This window comes from Dendrobium catenatum, unplaced genomic scaffold (genome assembly GCF_001605985.2).
Source record: "Dendrobium catenatum unplaced genomic scaffold, ASM160598v2 fragScaff_scaffold_1089, whole genome shotgun sequence".
Classification (NCBI taxonomy): Eukaryota; Viridiplantae; Streptophyta; class Magnoliopsida; order Asparagales; family Orchidaceae; genus Dendrobium; species Dendrobium catenatum.
The window spans coordinates 1,174,891-1,195,739 of NW_021319551.1; the positions used below are offsets into that span (position 1 = coordinate 1,174,891).

The window sequence follows — 20,849 nt, forward strand, 5'->3', positions numbered from 1 at the left end:
ATAGGGTTGGTGCCTTTAAATTTTATAGTTAGCCATTATATCTTGCAGTATCTTGGATAAAAGTAGAGAAGGATATGAGGCATGGGACACTTGTCATACTATATGTAAGTTAGAATTTGCCATCATTAATTGGACTATGAGTATATTAAGCTATACTAGCTTGGACAAAAGGAATTAATGAGCATACACCAAGCTTCTTCTTCTACCTGCATTCCATGTATTTTTTTTTTCCCCTCTGATTTTAGAGTTTGTTGTTAACCTACATAGAACTTATTCATAGAGTTGCTGGCATTGCTCGAATCAACATTTATGCTCTATCATTTGGAGAAGGAATATCTTCAAGGGTATTTACGCTGTCAAAAATAATAGTGATAAACAGAAGATTCATAGATTTAACAAGGAGAACAATTAAGTAAAGAGGATTATATTTTAAGAGTTGGCATATTTTGTTATAATCTTATTTTGTGATAACCTTGAAGTGATGCATACTGAAAGAAATATTTTTAAAGATGTATTCAACAAAATGATGTATGTAAAGAAAAAAAAGGCAAATGGTAACATGAAGGCAAAAAGAAACATACACATAGACAAATGATTTTAAAATTTCATCCCCATATATCATATTGGTGTTAAGGCATTATGGGACTCATTGGGTGAACGGTATTGCATGAGATAGCTTTATCCTATATTGGGCTTGTGAGAATTGGTAAAAGACGCTGAATATCGTTTCAAACAACCACCTGATCACTCTCAAGGGAGGGGTCATGAAGAAACATTCATGAGGTTATGTTCACTTTCTTACGCACATATATTGTTTTGTAATAATATACATTTAATGTAACAAGCAGGAAAAAAATTATATTATTAAGAAAAAAAAGATTATTTTATATAAAGGGATAACAAGCTGCTGCTTCTTCTTCTTCTTGCACTCCCTGTTCTTCTTCTTTTGCTTTTAGGATTTGCAGTTCATTTGCATAGTAACTTATTCTTGGAGATACTTCAATTCCCTGAATTTTCATTTATCCTCTATTTATTGGAGAAGGGATATTTTCAAAGATATTTACTTTATCTCAAATAAAAATGATAAGTAGAAGATTCAAGGATTAGCAAGGAGCACAATGGAATAAAGATGATTATTTTTTAAGAGTTTTCATATATTATTATAAATTTTATGATAAATTTGAAGTGATGCATATTGAAAGAAATATATTTAAGGGTGTGTTCAACACAATGATGGATATAACGGTAAAGATAAATTGTAACATGAAGTCAAAAGGAAACATACACATTGATAAATTAATCAAATTATGGATGAGTGTGTTAGGGCTAAAAGCTTAAGGTTTCATCTGCAAATACCATAATGGTAACACATGGCATTGTGGGCCTCATTAGATGCATGATATTGTGTGGAATTGTCTCATCCTATATTAGGCTAGTGAGGCTTGGTAGATGATTTTGAATATCGCTTCAAACAACCTCCTCACTCTCAAGGAAGGGGTCATTAAGAAACATTCATGAGGTTACATTCACTATTTTGCAGACATATGTTGTTTTGTAATAGTATGTTAAAATATAAAATTTTAAAGTAAACATCTTATCATGATATCTAAGGTCTTATGAATTGAAGGATTAAAAATTAAAGTGAGCTCCAATAAAGGTTGAGCTCTTCTAGAGGACCCACAAAAGAGTGATTGATGAAGACTTGATAATGATGAATAGGATATTTTTAGTATTTTTGAAGTGTATTTATTGTTAATGATGATGAGTATAATTGATGAACTTTTACAATGAACAAATTTTTTGTATGCATTGGTGTTTTAATTTGTGTTGTTGTTGATGGTGGTGTTATAATTTTTTTATGCTAACTCAAGATATTTTGTGAAAATGTTAGTTTTGGAATTCGAATAATATAATATTGTTGTGATGATGTGAGTTGATTATGGTTCAAATAATGATTAATCCTAAATTGGTTGTGTATTATATTAAGAAATGTAACATATTTGTATTATAAATATATTTTTTTAGGTAGTTGGAAATAAGAAGGCAAGAATAACCTTACTGTTAATAAACACTTTATGACATGTTTGTGACTTACACCGATCTCAAAATAGTTTTTAACTCTATTATTTGTAACCAACTCCAATCACAAAGCAGAAATCGTACACTGTCCATTAGGATTCTCTTAAACTCTCTGTGATGAGCATTTAATGATTACAAACTAGTCTCAATAAGTTGTGATCAAAATCCACTGCGACCACAAAAAATATTATTACTGACCTTATACTAATTGTATTTGTAATTGGAATAATGAAAAAATGTTGTCCATCTTGTTACTGGATTATTAGCCGGCCAATAGCTTCTTTGTTGTAGTTCACCTACATCTCAAATATGGCAATTTTATTTTCACACACAAAAAAATTTTGAAAACAAAAGCATCTTCCTAAAATATGTTTTTAGTCTTTAAGCAACAAATGAGCTTATAAGGTAATTTTTTTGTGTTTCCTATGGGTTTAGAAGTTTTACAAGTTAGTCTTTCACTTGAATGTCGATCATGCCTCTTTTTTCCATTCATAATGTACACGACCTTATATGAATCCCAGTTCCATGAAGTCTCAAAGGCTATTGTTAGTCAAGTGCAAAGCTTAAAAAGATTAATAAAAATAGGCAATTTGAGTGTAATTTTATTTCAAATAGGGATTTAAAACTGAGGATGGAACCTTAAATGAGAAGGGATGATGATTCGAGAAAATGAAAGAATAAGAGATTTTAAGGCATCTCTCTCTCTCTCACACACACACACATAAGATTCTTAGTTTGATATGTATAAATAAATCATCACTAAGTTTTTTATTTGAAACCCAACTCAGCCCAACTATTCCATTATTACTTATAACTTTCTTACCTATTCTATCTAGTCTCCTTTGCTCTTTCAAATAAACATAAGAATGGTGCTAAAATTTAAGGAAGATAAAAACATATAGATTTCAAATTGAGAAAAAAAGAATATAGATTTGAAGCTAAGAAAGATGGAAGATTGTTTTAGAAATGATATAAAGAATTAAGAACTTTTCAATCACTATTGAAGATTTCAAGTTTTCAATGATATCAGAACAATCAAAATATCATATGAGAGAGAATGAAGAATATTTGAAATATTTTCTAGAAAGGATGAAAGGAACCGAGATATTATCAACCATCAATGATCATTTCAGTTTATCTCTTGCAAGTTTCTAATCAAAGTCTCAAAATGAATAAGGATGTTCTTCTTCACTAATCAAAGCAATTAATGATTTCTAATAACTCTTTTATCCTTAAAAACAATCCTTAAGAAATTATGAAAATTTTGAAATGCAATGAAACTTTGCTGGAAAATAAATGATGCCAAATGTTATGTAGAATAAATTTTCTTGGAATTAATTGAGGCCATATAATAGACCAATTGATTAAAAAAGTTTATGAAAATAATGAACAATAGGTGATAGACATAAATTATTTCTTAATTATTTTTATAAAGTGGTTATGAATTTCAAAAAAATAATTTAAGTAATTTCATCATTTATGAAGCTAAAATAAAATTATTAAAATTTTTAAAGCTCCCATAATTTTTTTTTAAAACCCTAAATCTTATTTATACGATCAGCCAAGCTAATTGGATTAGACGCATTGATGCATCAATATGTGATTGTGCCAATTGGTTGGATTGCAAGAGGCTTTTGCAAGAGTTCTCTGTGCATTGGTGGAACGATCCAAAATGTGCAAGAAGCTTAAAATTGTTCGATAATGAAGTCGATATCTAATAGTTCTTGCCTCTTCCCCTAACCCGAGCTAGGGCATCCTGGACATTGTCAAAGGTTGAAAAGATGGTGGTGTTTCAATCTATATGCCTATTAGTGAAGGGCTAGGTTTGGAGAAAATATAATTCTACGTCCGACTGTAAGTGTACATAGAAGTATACAAAAGTAGACAGTGTACTTCTGTACACAGTATGTATACATTATGTAAATTCACATGTCTAGAAGTAACTATACGTTCAGACTCCACATGTAATAATTTCTCCAGGTTTGACACACTTGACTCATATGGAGCTAATGATGGCCTTATTGATGCCGGAAGAGAAATTTACAATGATGACAAGCACTAATAAATGGAGCCAATAAAAATCTATTAAAACCCTTTGCGTTTCTCTCAATATCGATTTTCTCTCTCTATCTTCATTAATGCTCGATCTATAAATAGATGTAACAAGAAGGAAAAAAATTATATTATTAAGAAAAAAAAGAGATTATTTTATATAAGCATATGCATTGTACCTAAGAATATAATCTTATGTGATTATAAAACAAATTTTGTTTGATAATATTATTTGCAGTCGATTCTGGGGCATGACATATTCTGGAATAGAAACCAGTCATGCACATCATTCCTGTTGCGTCCTGGAGTATTCGCGGCAGTAGAGAACTATAAAGTTTAACGTCTTAGCTTTGTATGAAAATCCGGCACGCAATCAGATAAGAGAGAGGGTACGTCATTCACTAAAGACACCAATATTTTTACGTGGAAACCCCCTAAAAAGAGGAAAAAAATCACGGGGCCTAGCCCAGTTTGAATGAATCCACTATTATTTGCAGTCGATTACAAATGAGGCTCTTCCTTAAGGGAAGGCCTTAACTTGATGTACATCCTATAGAGTACATTACATGATGAGAATACAAAGAATCGCTGCTGATGTGTTTGTTTGGTCTGAAGGATTGTAGTCGGTGGGCGATGTAAGTCGGAAGGACCGTAGTCGGATGGCGACGGAGGTCGAAAGGACTGTAGTCGGTGGGCGACATAAGTCGGAAGGACCGTAGTCGATGGGTGATGAAGGTCGGAAGGATTGTAGTCGGTGGGCGGCGTAAGTCAAAGGGACTGTAGTCGGCTGGCGATGGAGGTCGGAAGGACTATAGTTGGTAGGCGACGTAAGTCAGAAGGATCGTAGTCGACGGGCAAAGGAGGACGGAAGGAAAGTAGTTGGTGGGCGACGTAACTCAGAAGGACCGTAGTCGGCGGGTGACGGAGATCGAAGGACTGTAGTTGGTGGATGACGTAAGTCAGAAGGACCGTAGTCAGCGGGCGACGGATGTCGGAATGAATGTAGTCGGTTGGCGACGTAAGTCAGAAGGACCGTAGTCGGCGGCGACGGAGGTCGGAAATATGGCGTCAGGTAGAAATCCAACATCAGATAGATGTCCGGTGAAAGTCCGAAAACAGGCAGAAGTCCGGCGTCGGGTAGAAACTTGGTGACAAGCGTAGGTCCGGCGTCGGGTGGAAGTCCGACGTTAGCTGGCTGCTGAGGAGAACTCCGACATTAGATGGTATTCAAGTAAAACTCTGGCGTCATTTGGAGTTCAGGTGAAACTCCGGCGTCACTTGGAGGTCGGGCGAAATTCCGGCGTCACTTGGAGGTTGGGCAGAATTCTGGTGGTGGTCAAGGAGGAGTTTATTCTCTCATATTCTTCTTCTCTTCTCCTCTTCTTGCTTCTCTTGCTTCGATCCCCTCTCAAGAAAAATGAGATATCTATTTATAGATTTTTGAGAATGACATGACCTGTAAATAGATGAGAGATCAGGGGTAAATGGAGAGTGGTTAGATGGATGACCGATATTGAATTCCTTGATCGTGTACTGTTTGTCAGATATTTGAAGGTCTTAATGATGTCGGAATTCAGCGATCTTAGGCTCGTTGGATTTGACTCGTCGAGCCGCTTGATTCGACTATAAAAACGTTATGTTTGAAAACCGTTTGGTAACTCAAATTGTGGTTCAAACTCTCCAACAATGCTTAAGATCCTTGATTCAGACTCATTTGGGCTCGGATTGCGTTGAATTTGGTGTCGTTGGGTTTGTATTTTCGAGACGCTCAATTCGACTGTAAGTTTGCTTAAATTGGAGTTCAAATGATCCCATATTTAGTTTTTGAAATTTCCAAATTAGATTTTTGCCTCGAGATTCATGTCCGATCAAGATAATTTTTTGACGACACATAAATTCCCTTTCCAGATTAAAAGATAAAATCTATTTAAATTTTTTAGTTTTGTTCTTTTACAACATAAGCATTCTAAACTCGAAGGAACCCCCAAGGCAGCCCCAACTTCCATGACTCAATAAAAGGGAAAACCTTCAAACAACCCCAAAACATGCACACTTTTGGTTGCTGGATTAGACAATACAAAAAAAATTGGTTGCCAATCCAACCATCCAAAAGAACCAAAGGAAGGCGCCCAAACATCATTGTCCAACCAAAAAAAATAAAACCAATAATAAGGAAAACTACATTAATTAATAAGTTGTTGAATATAGGGAAAAGCAAACCAATTTAAGGCTTTAGCACGAACAACAAACCTAATAATCTTACAAATAAAATCCTAGCTCTCAAATTTATTCTCCATCTATTTGTAATTTCTTTCCTTCCAAATATTATAAAGAGAGTAGTAAGAATTAATTAGAACAAATATTTAGCATCTTTAGACCACTTCGAGTTCCAAATATGCTCCATAATTTGCTTAATTATGTATCAGCAAAAAGAATTTTAAATCAGGAATAATTTTTAAAATAATATAGCAGAAAAAAGTAATAAATGATTATGACAATTATTCAACCCCCACGCTACAACCAAAAGAGAGAGAGAAAAAAAAAACTAAAAATGATTACTTGCCTCTGCAATATCCTGCTAAAATCGGAAGCACATTCCTCTGCAACGGCGCAGGTTTAGAACCGACCTCACGTGCATAGATTCACCTCGATGGCAACTTTTTTTGGGGGGAAAATTGGGACTGAAGCCCATATATTGAATCAAGAAAAATTACAAATAAGTCAAAAAACAGTAAAAAGAAATACAAGTAAAACTACTATACCCCCATGTACAAAAAGGAAGTATAAAAAAAGATTGGACTCAAGAAAATTAAGGTCTACACCAATAACATTATATCCAAAATTGGGAGAAAGAAAATTTTCCTCCAACAGTCGAAAGGATCCCCCAATAGCAATAAGGAAAACCGGTTGCCGCAAGGCAAAAGGAAATCCAAGGACCATCACAGTGTCCCAAAATAATTCACAAATATCCCACAGCAAAAGCACTCCCTGGTTGACAGCTGACCATCCAAGGGAATGGATGGTGTAGACCTTGGCTTGTCATTGTCCTTAACCTAAAAAACAGCCTGAAAACTGGAAGCAAAACCCAGTCAAATCCACCAGAACTCTACAAATAGAAGAGAACGCAACCAGTAAACAGCATAAGGAATCCATAAAACTGCTAGGAAACAGGGCCCAGACAAAAAAAATTACGGGAAAAACCATCAACAAGCCATCAAAACAAGGCATAGAGAGAATTAACCTGGAATTTCTCTAAATCGAACCTCCAGGTAATCTTTAAATTTCCAGTTTCCAACTTCGGCATGAATGGTAGAAGTAGTAACATCTTTAATAGTAGAAGGGCTGTTCCAGGTATCAGAAAATCTCCTCTTATTATGTTCTCTCCAGATAAAGTAAACAGCCGCCAAAATGGTGAGAAAACAGAAGTTTTTTCTCCAAAGCATTATAAATGGGATTGTTCATGAAGAAGTCATAAACTTAAAATAAATTAGGTCTCAGATAGAAGCAGCTAAGAATAGGGAGCATAGATGAGATAACAGAAAAGGTGAAGTTACAGCCAAAAAACAAATGAGAGTGTGATTCATTATGCCCCATACAAAAGCCACAAAAAGGGGAGGCCGGGATTCCCCTATAAATAAGAATATCAGTGCATTTAAGCTTCCCTTGAATCACCATCCAAGAATAACAAGCAAACCAAATTGCATGCCCCCTATGCCAAATAAACTTAAACAAATCACGTTGTCCCAATTTGCATAGAATTGAGTGGTAAAATTCTTAAAAGTGGGCCAAAAGGAGCCATCCCAAGCCATAACTGGTTGCTCCTCAATGCAAATGCTAAGAATGTTAGATTTGATATCAGTAGGCCAATAATCAAGAAGGTTCCAATTCCCATTAGAGATAATATCATTAACACCATAGAAGGCCAGAGTATTGCAGAAAAAAGTTTTAGCTAAAGAATCACCTTTGTACCAAGGATCCCAGAGTAAGGAAAATTTAAAATAAGGGGCAACTTTAAAGCTAAGAAACGCTTTAATAAGATGGGCCATATTCCAAACTAATTTCCAAAATTTAGATGTCGTGGAAGGAGGAGGCTTCCAAGGGGATTCATACTTCTCTTTAAACCATAGACCCAAAATAGATTTTATATTAAACATATGCCAAATGAAAGAGCAAGCAACTCCATGATTCAAAGAGTCAAAAGAAGGAATGCCGAGGCCCCCTTTAGCTTTAGGCATAGTGACAACTTTCCAAGAAATAATATGCATCTTTTATCATTAATGTTGCAAAAAAAAAGAAATTTAGAGCAAATCTTAGAAATATTTTTTCGGCAAAACTTAGGTATGATGGCTCCCCTTATCCAATATGCAATAGTGTTAGCAATAGTAAATTTCAGAAATTGGACCCTACCTGCAAAAGAAAAACTTTCCAACCCTCAAGTAGAGTAGAGATTCTGCTCAAAAGGGGTTGGAAGATAGAGAAATTAAGCCTTTTAATAGCAATAGGGAGGCCAAGATAAGTAAGGGAGTCACCAATGTGTGAAATGCCTAGAGAGGAAGCAAGGAATTCTCCATTATCAACATTCTTAGAAAACATAATTAAGCTATTCACCGTATTAATGTGAAGGCCAGAAGCTTCCGCAAATTGTTGAAGAGTGTTCTTTAGGCAAACCATATTATCCAAAGATGCAACACCAAAAACCAAAAGATCATCAGCATACATGAGATGCTTAAGACAAAAAATTTTATGATTGAGCCCCATGAAAGATGGTTGATTTTGGTTGTGAAGGCAGTGAGATAGCCCATCCATGGCTATACAGAAAAGCAAAGGAGATAACAGACATCCCTGGCGAAGTCTAAAAGAAGATTTAAAGAAACCTTCTAAGGAGCCATTAAGGCAAATGGAAAAGTGAACATCAGAAATGCAACCATTGATCCATTTAATAAAGATGTCCCAAAAACCTTTTTGTCTCAATCTATTCAGTAGGAATCCCCTTGAAACAGAATCAAATGCTTTTTTAATATCAAGCTTGGCACAAAAAACTTATGGGAGCCCTTAAAAACCTTTAGCAATTCAGCCGCCATGATAATATTGTCAGTGGAATGCCTGTTAGCAATGAATCCAAATTGGCTTTCATGAATAATGACAAGAAGGATCGGTTTAAGCCTATTAGCAATAATCTTGGCCACAATCTTATAGAAAACATTACATAAGGAAATCGGTCTAAAGTTAGGAATGCTGGATGAGTGGGAAACTTTAGTAATCAAAGTGATGGCAGTAGTTTTAGCCCCTTTGGGCATATGATTAGTAGCGAAAAAATGCTTCACAGCATGACAGAGTTGAAACCCAATAATGTGCCAAGAATGTTGATAAAAACCAAATGAAAACCCATCCGGATCGGGGGTTGAACAAGATTCATTAGCAAAAACAACATCTTTTATTTCAATGTTAGAAATAGGAGCTACTAAGGAATTCATGAAATGGGGGGAACCATATTGCCCACAAGAATGGAAAGGAAGTTTTCCTAAGCCGAATTAGGGGTATTAAAAATGGATTTGAAATTATCAATTAAAGCTTCAACAATGTCTTGATGAGAAGTGAGAAGACCTCTAGGAGAAGAGATCTCCTTAATATTGTTTCTATTATTTTTAGACTTGATCTTGGCATACAGGAAACCCAGGTCATCTCCCCCTGAGAAAGCCAGTAGGCTTTAGCCCTTTGTACAATCCAAGAAGACCACTCAGCTTGTAACTGACCTAAATTATCATTAGCCCTTTTTAGAGAAGCATTAAAATCTAAATCCAAAGGATTGCTCTATATATCAATAAAACATTGAAGTTGTAATCTCTTTGTTTCTAAAATCGAATTAGAAAGATAGCTAGCAGAGGATCAATTCTTCTCCCTAAGAGCAGTTTTGAGATCTCTCAAACAATTATAGAAAGCATAAATGGGGCTAGCATTATAGGTTTTATCAAAAGCGTGAAGTAATTCATCCCAAAACCCTTCCATGTTGATCCAAAAATTTTTGAACATGAACCTAGAGAAGGTTCTTTTAACCGAATTAGCCAGCATAATAAGTGGGGAGTGATCAGACCCAGAAGGGGGTTCCACCTTGTAATAGGTAGAAGGATAGAAATCAAGAAATTCTGGATTATCGAATGTTCTATCGAGCTTGATATGAATGGGAAGATCCACACTTTGTTTATACCAAGTAAAGAGAAGACCCACCGAAGCCAGATATTATAAACTAATATCAAATATAAAATTATTTAGCTCTCCCAATCTACCTGAAGATAAAGAAGCCCCACCAACTTTCTCAAAATCAAATCTGCAACAGTTGAAATCTCCCATTACAGCCCATGATTGATGAATACTATGAGAAAGCTCCAACAAATTGTCCCAAAGCACTTTTCTGTCTTCAGAAAAGTTAGCTGCATGAATAACATATAAGAAAATAGGGGGAGAGGAACCAGAGGAAAGAGTCTAATGGATGATTTGGGAAGAAATGAAAGTAAGGGAAAAAGACAAATGAACATAATCCCATTTGAGCCAAATTCTACCAGGAGTAGAAAACTGAAATTATCACAACATTGTTCGTTCTCAAAGAGAACATGAGAATGACCAAACCAAGGGTCAGAAGACAAGGAAGACTAAATTTTCACTTCCAAAATACTAAGAAGCTTTAGGTTGCAGAAGTTAATGAGGTCTTTGCACATCCTCACTTTAAGAGGGTTGTTAAACCCTCTCACATTCCAGGAAGCAAATGCGAACAGGGACATAGTTAACGTGGAGGTTTTGCCTTTTTGGCGGATTTGGCTTTAGGTTTTTTTGGTGGAGAATCAGCTTTTTTGTGAGAAGAAAGCTTGGAGGAAGAACCAGTATAATTCTGGTTGTGGGAGTCAACTGATTGTGAGGAATAGGACTTTTCTTCAACATCCAGAACATCATCAGCCACCTTAGAAAAAGGAAGGGAAGCAGGTTGATCCATTTGCAAGGAAGAGAAGCTGTTAGCTAACACCACTTGAGACAGAAGCATTGGTTTGAGAGAGGGGGAAGGTTGTGAGGAAGAAGATTCTTCATTCGGAAGATTTAAGTTCGGAATAATCGGATCCTTCTTGGAAGATAGAGCCGATTGCTTGTGTTCTACTACCAATGGAGTAGACGAGAGAGGATCAGAAGACAGAACAAGCTCAGTATCTTGAGCATTAACTACGGAGGAGGGGGGGGGGGGGGGGGGGGGGGGGGGGGGGGGGGGGGGGGTTTGGTAGTCAAAATAGGAACAGTAACAGGGGAAAAAATTTTGGTGGTTGGGAGAGGAGGCTTGGAGGAGGATCCAGGGAAACGGGAAGCATGATTTCTACTTCTACTACTTTCACGATTAACCTTAAGAGGAAGCGCCAGTTTGGGATTAGGATTAGAAGAACAAAGAGCAAAGGATGGAAAAGAGAACCACATCCATCAAGAGGACTGGGCTTCCAGTCATAAACAACTTTTAAAACCATGTCTTCTCCATTCATGTCTAGAGGGATTTCATTTGGTAATAACGAGTCCTTTTTAATTTGGACACAGACCCTTGCAAATGTAAGCCGCGTTCGTTTAGCCGTAAGAGAGTCAACCGATAAAGGAATACTAATAAAGCTTGCGATTTTAGATATACTTGCCGGCATCCACAACGCAAGTGGAAGATCCGAGATCTTGATCCAGAGAGGAATCGCAGCAGATTCATCCCGCTTAGGTTTAAATTTTGGGTTCCATTTCTGAAGAATGAACGGCTTACCAAGTAGGAACCAAGGTCCTCCCGAGTAGATCATCTCCATGTCCTCAGCAGAGGTGAACTTAAGGATGAAGAATCCATCCGGCAGGGAGAGAAGAGAGAAGGAGCCCTTTAGATTCCAAGCCTTGTTCATCGTGGCTAGAAGGCGCTCATAATACGGACATTGCCCAATGGAGTAACCCACGAGAGAATGAATCTAGATGGTAGGGCCCTAATAAAGGTCTTTAGCCGTAAAGGAGAGTTTTTTTATAGGGGTGACGAAGGACATAAGGAAGTCATCATGAATGACTGAAGGGCTTGAGAAATTGTCTGCATAGAAAGTAGGGAGAGGAGTCGGGGGAGCTCCGAGCACAGAGGAGGTAGGAAGAGGGGGAAAATCATCCGGATCAAGCGCCATCTGGAGAGGAGAATTCAAGCTCCCTCAAATGAGAAGGTCTACGGCCAAGGTGGCCGGAGAAGAGAAGTGGGGCAAAACGAAATTGCCAAAACAACAAACCCTAGCAGACGATACAGGCAACCTCCTCTATTTTAAATTTCCAATTACAAGCTTCCTATCACGGATTAAATGAAGGGCAAAACATAACCTTAAGGGGATATTTGGTAGAATCTAGGATTTCATAAATCCTCCAAATCTGGATTTATGAAATCCTGGAGGGGTTAAATCTTGAAAACTATTTGGTAGCATTCATGATAAATCCAGTTAAATCCTGTGAGACTGTTTAACTATGCAAGTCAAGATTTAAGGCAGTAAAAGATTTAACATTCACCTAATCTAGCCTTAAATCCTCTCGCGCGAATAAGAAGTTAAATCCATCGAATCAGTGGATTTACAAAATTCGGGATTTACCGCAAAAGGTGATATTTTTCCATCAACCGCGGATTCCATCAACCGTGAGATTTGGATTTGCATTTTAGGCCGTTTGGCTGGATTTCTCCAGAATCTAGCCTTAAATTCAGCCTAAATCCGCATACCAAATAGCCCCTAAGTTCACTACTTCTTCTCACCCCCACGCAAGAGCTCCAAGCCGCAGAACCCTTATTGCTGCTTCTGATTCCTCCAAAGTCCTCGCCAATCGTAGCAAGCGACACCTCCTTTACTTCCTCTATCGCAAGCCCCAACTCCATTTCTTCTTCCTGCAGCACTCGCGACTCAACTAAACTTCTCTAGTCGAAATCCCCTTTCACATTGTCTTCTACACTCCAAGCCTCCAACCAACCATGGTTCCTCATTACCGACCTCTCCTAGCTCCTTCCTTTACCTCCCACAGCTGACCCCTCTCCCCTAGCTTCGCCCGGCCTCCTAATTTCTTTAACTTAGAGAGAGGGAGAGAGACCGACCTCTCCACCTGTACCGACCAACTACCGAACCCCGCAAAACCCCTCTTCCCTCTATCCAAGTTCTCCATTCCATGCTCCGACTAAGCCCTAGCCGACCCCTTCTTTTGAATCGAAAGCCTCGACAAAGGCAGGAGCTCGCTCACTGTGAAGGTAACTCCCACCCTTTCGCATGCTTCTTCGACCAAGTCCTGCAAATCTATTGAGTCGAAATGTGGGAAATGGAGGCTTTAATTTGTTGTGGGAATTAACATTCCCTAAATCCTGATTTGTAAATCATGTCTGGATTTATGGTAAAAAAGAGGGAAAAAGAGGATTCAATTGCTGTGAGATATAACAGTTTACTGAATCCTACTGGTTAAACAAGAATTAGCTCAAATCCTGCTAAAAAATACATAAATCCTATTAAAATCTTGTTGAAATCCTATTTAAATTAATAATAATTAATTAGATTTAATTAAAATTTCTTATTTTTAAAGTTATTATTAATTATAATTAACTATTTCTAAATATACTTTAATATTATTAATTGGAAATTAATCATAGTTAATTAAATTTAATTATGATTACTTATTTTTAATTATACTTTATTATTAATTAGTCATATTTAAATTATAATTAATTATTTTTTAATGGTAATTAATTATTATTAATCATAAATAATTATACTTAAATTTCCTTATTTATAATCAATTAAAACAAAAAGAAAATGGAAAAGTGAAAAAGCTTCCATCGCCTTGATATGCATCTCAATTCCACCGACGTCCCTCTATGCAGCTATAAAATTCTAAACCCATAAACATGTCCTCGACACATGTAGCGCGATGAACAACCATTTATACACGCTTTTCTTAGCATGGTTGGGGGAAGTTCGTCGCGATGCTTATGGCGAGGTAGGGAATCTCTAAAAAATCTTATTTTCATTGTTTGCAGGGCACCAAGAGACCCCATATGCTCACTTTTCTTAGTACGATGGGACAAAAATATAAGTGCATGTACGCTCCTCAGTACCGTCGGGGAAAAATTGCATTTTTAAACAGGTTCTTTTGAATAACCACACGCCTTTCTTGACGTGGTGGGGGATGAAGACTACGGTCGTGATGTCCCCCAACACCAACCGTGCACATCTTTTTTGATGTGACGTGCAGGCTATGACTCATGTAGTTTCTCCTAAACTGGGCAGATGCCGAGAGGCTACCAAACTTTATCTAAAATGCATGAAGAAGTGGACAAATTAATAGAGGACTTATGAACATTATTTGGACCAAATTACAAAGACTTGCACTTGAATTTGAACAATAACTGAACTGAACTAAAACTTGAATTAAGATGAAAACAAATAAAAATGGCATTTAAAATGATATTGTGATTTATAAAATAATAAGATCCAAGTTAAATGCAAGAGAAAATATATGGAATTTGTGGACAATAAGAGACTTGCAAATTCTACTTGCTTACAAGTAATGATGAATTGTACACAACTTGATTGAATTCCATGCCATGATATGTTGCTCTCAAAGGAAATGCATGATTTGCTTGCAAACAATAAAAAATAAAGCGATATTAATTGGTTGCAAATAAATGCACAAGAACATCCTAATAATCGTTACAAATCATATACAAGTGATATCAATAAAAAATTGACACTAGTATCAATCTTACAAGTGTCAATTAGCAACAAACAGTAGATGCTACAACACCTTTATAGTTAAGAACCGTGTAATGATAGTCAAATGCATCGATCTTCAACAAGTAAATACAGGTGGAATGTAGCAAATGCAAGAACCTATGAGATGTTATGAGAGACAAAGTCATATATATAACATGCCATCTACAGATAATTACAAAAGATTATTAGTCAATGTAAATACTTGAAGACAGTACTAGAAGATCCATCACGCATAATACATGCAATAGATTTATGAATGACAAATGAATATGCCACATTTAAGCAACGATAGTAGGGAAGCTGCAACTATAGTGTCAAAATACAATGAACATAGTGAGTTGCTGGTGAACGTATGTGGGGTACAACAACAATGAATATAACTCACCTAGCAATCAGCATCAACATACAAATGAATGTTTCCTATAGTTGATAACAGTCTCTATAGACGAATATAGAAGTATGCAATAATTCCTGCAATATTCGTAATGCCTGTAGTAGTACAGCGACCAATGAATATACTTATCCCCTATAACCAAACAAGAATAGAAGATGAATAACTGGTTTAAAACACCTACGGGTCGTTGCACTAAATTTACTGTATGAATAACAAGCTGTTTATCAATGAGGATAGAGAATATACGACAAATGTAAACACCTATGGATTGCTACAAAAAACCCATTGTGCACCCAACAATTCATCTATGAACAAATACATAAAGGATTATAAAAAACACATGATTTTAAAGCTGTTAAAGGAGACATGTTGTACATCCAAGAATGTTTCCCGCACATGCACTGTAATATGTATACACATAGATATACAAAAATTCATGAGTAATTGTATGCCCGCATGAGCCCCGACGAGCATGTTATGGGTATATACGTGACTTCTATGGATGCTATGCTGATTAATAAATGAACCCAACTTTGAGTCAAATCATTATATATGGATAAATAGAAGTCGAAACTGCTCAAACTATCAAATAGATATATGGACAAGGTGTCAACCATAATATCTATTTTATACGTTTATATTAGGACTTCAAGATCTATAACAAAAAAAAAAAAATCAACAAAAATATAAAGCCCACAAACCTGATCCTTTATTGACAAACTGACAGACTCGATAAGGTTTAATCAATAAAATGAAATTCCTGAAATGACTCCATAAACACCCCGATGATGGCCATATTAAACGTAGATCTAAATTGGAGGGGTTAATTCCAAATATTTAAAATGTCTTCTAAAAGCCCATAAAAATTCAAAAATTGAAAAGTTTCCAAAGCTCAAAGCTAAAAACTCTAAAAACTACCAAAACCCAAAATATATAAAATTAAAATCAACCATTCCATTACTTAAAACAAAAATCCATCCACCCTCCGCAATAGTTTGCGGAGGTGGACAAATTGAAAAAATACTTTAGGTCACAAAGAACTAAGGTCTAGTAGAGAATATTACTATGATTCATTCTCAAACACTTATGTGCTAGCGAGGACGTGGCACATGTCCTATAACTTGCAGTTTTATCACCAAATGGCACTACATGTAAACAGTTATGACCGGGGCTCTTTGAACCAGGTGGTTTATCGTCAAATGGCACCACTACATTATGGTTATGGCCATAGCCCATATGCTTCCCAATGGCATCAAACCATTGAGATATGAATCAATAGGATATTATCGATAGGGCACAAAGCCCTCTGTTAGCTAAGTTGGATTCAAATTTATCCCCTTAGACAAATATTCCCCACAAGTATACAATGTACCCTTGGCTGCCGACAAGAATCCTTCTATCAGGTTGGGCCGACTACCTCCTCTAACTAAGTAGACCAGGGATTATGATGGCCCAGATTGACGAAACCATGGCATCTTGATCGGGTCCACCATTCATTCCCCCACAATTTACTTTTAGTGCAAGATGATAAAATTTTTAATTTTAAATATCAATTCTCTAACCATTCTAAAAGCGCATGCTACTATGATATGACAGATAACACATATTTATATGTATATGATTCACGACTAGCCTTAATAAAAAATTCTCTCTCATATTAGGAGTGGTAATTAACTATATGGGCTTGCGCCTATAGGAAGCCAGAACTCATATCAAAGTCATCTCAAAATGAGGGTGAAACCTCTTGGTAGTGTCTTATCTTCAAACCTAATTTGACTTCCCAAAATTTACCTCAGAACTTAATCCATTAAAACTCCCTCCGAAAAGCAATGGGGGAGGTTGGGTCCAAATTTTTTGAACCCATAATAATCAGCCCCTTTATCACAAAGAATACAATTTAAAGGTACAATAATATTTCTTATCACTAAAAGATTAGCCATTTTCAATCCATTAATCATCTTCATCTAAGCAAAACAAGAATATCTCAAAGCATACCTTTTATGCCAAATATAAGAATACTAATCTACTCTAGAAAAATTCTTATGAAAAGCATTTTAAAAATTCTTGAAAATAGGAAACTTCACCTTATTCTAAGAAATAACAGATAAAACCTTATTCTAAATAGAAATACTTGAAATGGTCACAACAAAATAATTAGGCATGCATCGCGAAATATCCCAACAACTACTGTTAATCCAATTCCTAACAAGACTAGTATTAAACAAAGAATCATCATTAGAAACAATAATTTCATGTAAATCTTTCCCTTTAAGCCATGGATAAAGTAGAATTCAATGTAATATTAAAAAAATATATATTACTTTTAATTTCCCTGGCAATTCCACAAGGATCTTTCCAAAATTTCGAGTCCTTCTTAGAGCAAGGCTTTCAATAAGAGTTATTTTTAAATTTAAACCAAACAGCTAATGGACCCAAATTATTCACAACACGCCAAATAAGGGAACAACCAAAAGCAAATCTTAATGCATTAAGATTAGGAATCCCTAATCCTCCAACCTTTTTCGGTTTGCAAACATCCTTCCAAGCAATCATATAAATTCGCCTAATATCCACTTCACCATAAAATAACAAAATTAGAACATATTTTCTTGATATATTTGAAACTGGATTTAAAGAAAGCCCTGTAATCCAATAAGAAACCACATTGGAAATAGTAAACTTTATAAATTGAACTTTCTCAGCAAATGATAAAAGCCTAGCTTTCCAACCAATGAGAAAAAAAAAAAATTTGTTAATTAAAGGGCGTTAATAAAAGGGGGTTAGGGGCGCTCTAATCAGCCATATAACAATTGAAGCTTCCACCTAGATTTCGCTTCTATCGTCTATATCGTGCTGTTAGTCGCTGTTGATTCTCGCTCACTGGGATTACGGGATCCCATTTAGGTCTTAAATTTCTAGTCATTCTAATTATACAATTAATTATTTAATTAATTTACTTAATTATTAATAATTTAAATTATATTAATTAAGTTAACCGATATTACCTTAAGAGGCGTCAAGGGTTTTGCCTATCTTCTCTTTTTCGTTGCTGTTAGACTTCGTTGCTTTGCAGAGGTGGATAGATTGCACGCTTCGCTTCTTCGGCTACTTCGTGGCTGTTCGATCTCGCTCCTTGGACGACTTTCCCTTCCTGTCGGATCGGAAGTTACGACATTTTGATCGGAAGCAAGAACGGGAGCTCGCTGGCCGTGAAGGTAACTTTCTCCCTTTCGCGCGCTTCTTCGGCTAAATCCCCTTAAATCCGCCGAACCGAGGGATTTAGTAAATCCAAGATTTAAGCCGTAAATCTAAATCCGGGATTTAGCACGCGCACAAAAGCCGTTTGGCTGGATTTAGCGTAAATCCGACTTAAATCCCACGATAAATCCGATACCAAACAGCCCCTTACTCGTTGGTTGGGTTTTTAGCTTCATATCTTCAAATTGCAATCAAATCGTGTCAATTTAAAGAGCTCCAGACATCATAGACATGCTTGTGTTTCTCTGTTTAACCGAATTAAAAAGAATCGGTTATTGGATGTGCGATTCCTTGTAGTGTACAGTCACGTTTCAAGGCGTGTTCTCTTTACCAGGGGCTTTATATCGAATTTTGAAGTTCAGTTCGACCACAGTATAATTCACGTATCTGTAATTTTGAGGAGATTCACGTATCTGTAATTTTGAGGAGAATCACTAGACAAAATTTGATCTTTGGCGATAAATTGTGCATTTTCCCTGATAATGGTTTTTTAATATTTATTTGTTTATTCATCCTTCACTATAGCAATATGCATTCGTACGTTTTGCTCAAGGAATTTAGCCTTCATACTTTTTGAAATTTATGGCTAAATCTTTTTCATGCAATATGTCTATGCTAAGGTTGCTTGCAGTTTGTTTTACGGTTCTCATTGAACATAGCTTATTGACTTGCGCAGGTGAACTATTTGGAGCGGATATATAAGCTTATTGAAGGGAGAATACTCTGAAGCGGCTTGTTGATGCGTAATGGGTGGTTCTGTGATAACACCTGAAGATGTACTAGAATCTCTAATGAATGATGGCACTATAGATGCAATCAGACTAAAGATAATTAATCAATTAAAAGGCAATGTAAGTGCACACATCTTTGACTTCACTTGTCATCTAAATTCAGTTGATGGATCATATTTTCAATATTTTTATTTACTAGCTTTGGGGTTCATCAGTTGGCATAGTATTAGATTATTTTGCATGTTGTAAGCTCTCCGAGTTCATCAAAAGGTTGAAAACCAAGGATAAGAAGAGTGCTGAAATGGTTCGTAGATTTTCAGTCCAAATAAATAAACATATAACTGTTATTGACAACAAGGGATGAACAAGCAAACAAGCAAATGAAGTAACAGCTGGCTTGTTAACAAGTTTATGAGTTGTTAGGGTAGTTAGAAGTTGTCATATCTAATTTTCTGAAACTTATTCGTGTCGTTGTAGTACAATTGTTGATTCTTGCATCATAATCGAACTGACAATTACTAGATTATGCCCTGTATTACACTTTGGAAAATCTATAAATAATCGAACAGGCTAAATGGGGGAGCAACAACTTCTTCCTTGTTTAGAGTTTTTTCCTTATCTTCTTCCCCTAGAGATTTTGGTTGCCTTTGGGAGTGCCGAACTAAAAAAAAAACCCTTGGATCCGGAGTACCTATTATTTGTGCTTTTGTTGCTGCTCTTTGTTGAATATGGCATGCTTCATCTTTGGCTGTTGAAGTAGACCTGGTGTAATGGCCGGAGGTACTTGGAATATCTCCAAGACAATTGATGATTGTTTCAAATAAACGAGCATGGTTAAACAAGTATCTTCCATGTTATCCTGGATGAGAAAAGTGGAGGGTTGCGTTAGGTAGTCGACAGCCAGCGTAAAACTTGTTGAATAATAATGACATGAATCCTTTAAGAAATTATGTTAATGCTAGGGCGTCCCCTGGAAGTAACGCGCTGTATGGACTGAATACAGTGACAAGTGCGCAAGGGCCGCTGCATCGGCGCTTGAGTGCAGTGTTAAATAGGCAAGGGTTCCCACATCAAGGACGGATATGGGCAAAGAAGCTAGTCCATGAAACTAAAATTAGGATAGGAACTTGGAATATAAGTTCCCTTACAGAAAAATTAATGAAATTAATAGATATTTTGATTCATAGGAAGATAAATATTTTGTGCATTCAGGAAACTAAATGGGTTGGAGAGAAGGCTAAGGAAATTGATAGTTTAAGATTTAAGCTTTAGTATTTGGGTATGATTCGTACTAGAAATGATGTATGTGTTATTTTAGATAAGAGTTTGAAGGATAATGTTATAAAAATTAATAGGATTGTAGATAGAATTATATTTTTAAAGATTGTTGTTAATGATAAGATTGTTAATATTATAAGTGCTTATGCTCCTCAAATATGTTTGGATATGAGTTCTAAATTAATTTTTTAGTATGACTTAGATGAATTACTACAAAAGATACTTTTAGAAGAAAGTTCTTATTGGAGGAGATTTAAATGGACATGTTGGTAGAGAGATGAT

General features: G+C 36.0%; 1 protein-coding gene across 1 annotated transcript in view; it reads left to right on the forward strand.

Moving 5' to 3' along the window:
• Positions 1–18,321: 18,321 nt before the first annotated feature.
• Positions 18,322–20,849, forward strand: part of LOC110098632 — a 21,623-nt gene continuing 19,095 nt past the window's right edge. The window contains exons 1-2 of the mRNA XM_020825513.2: positions 18,322–18,515; positions 19,235–19,409. Coding sequence (XP_020681172.1) covers positions 19,305–19,409 — 105 coding nt within the window. The 5' untranslated portion in view covers positions 18,322–18,515; positions 19,235–19,304. The remainder of the gene's footprint in view (positions 18,516–19,234; positions 19,410–20,849) is intronic.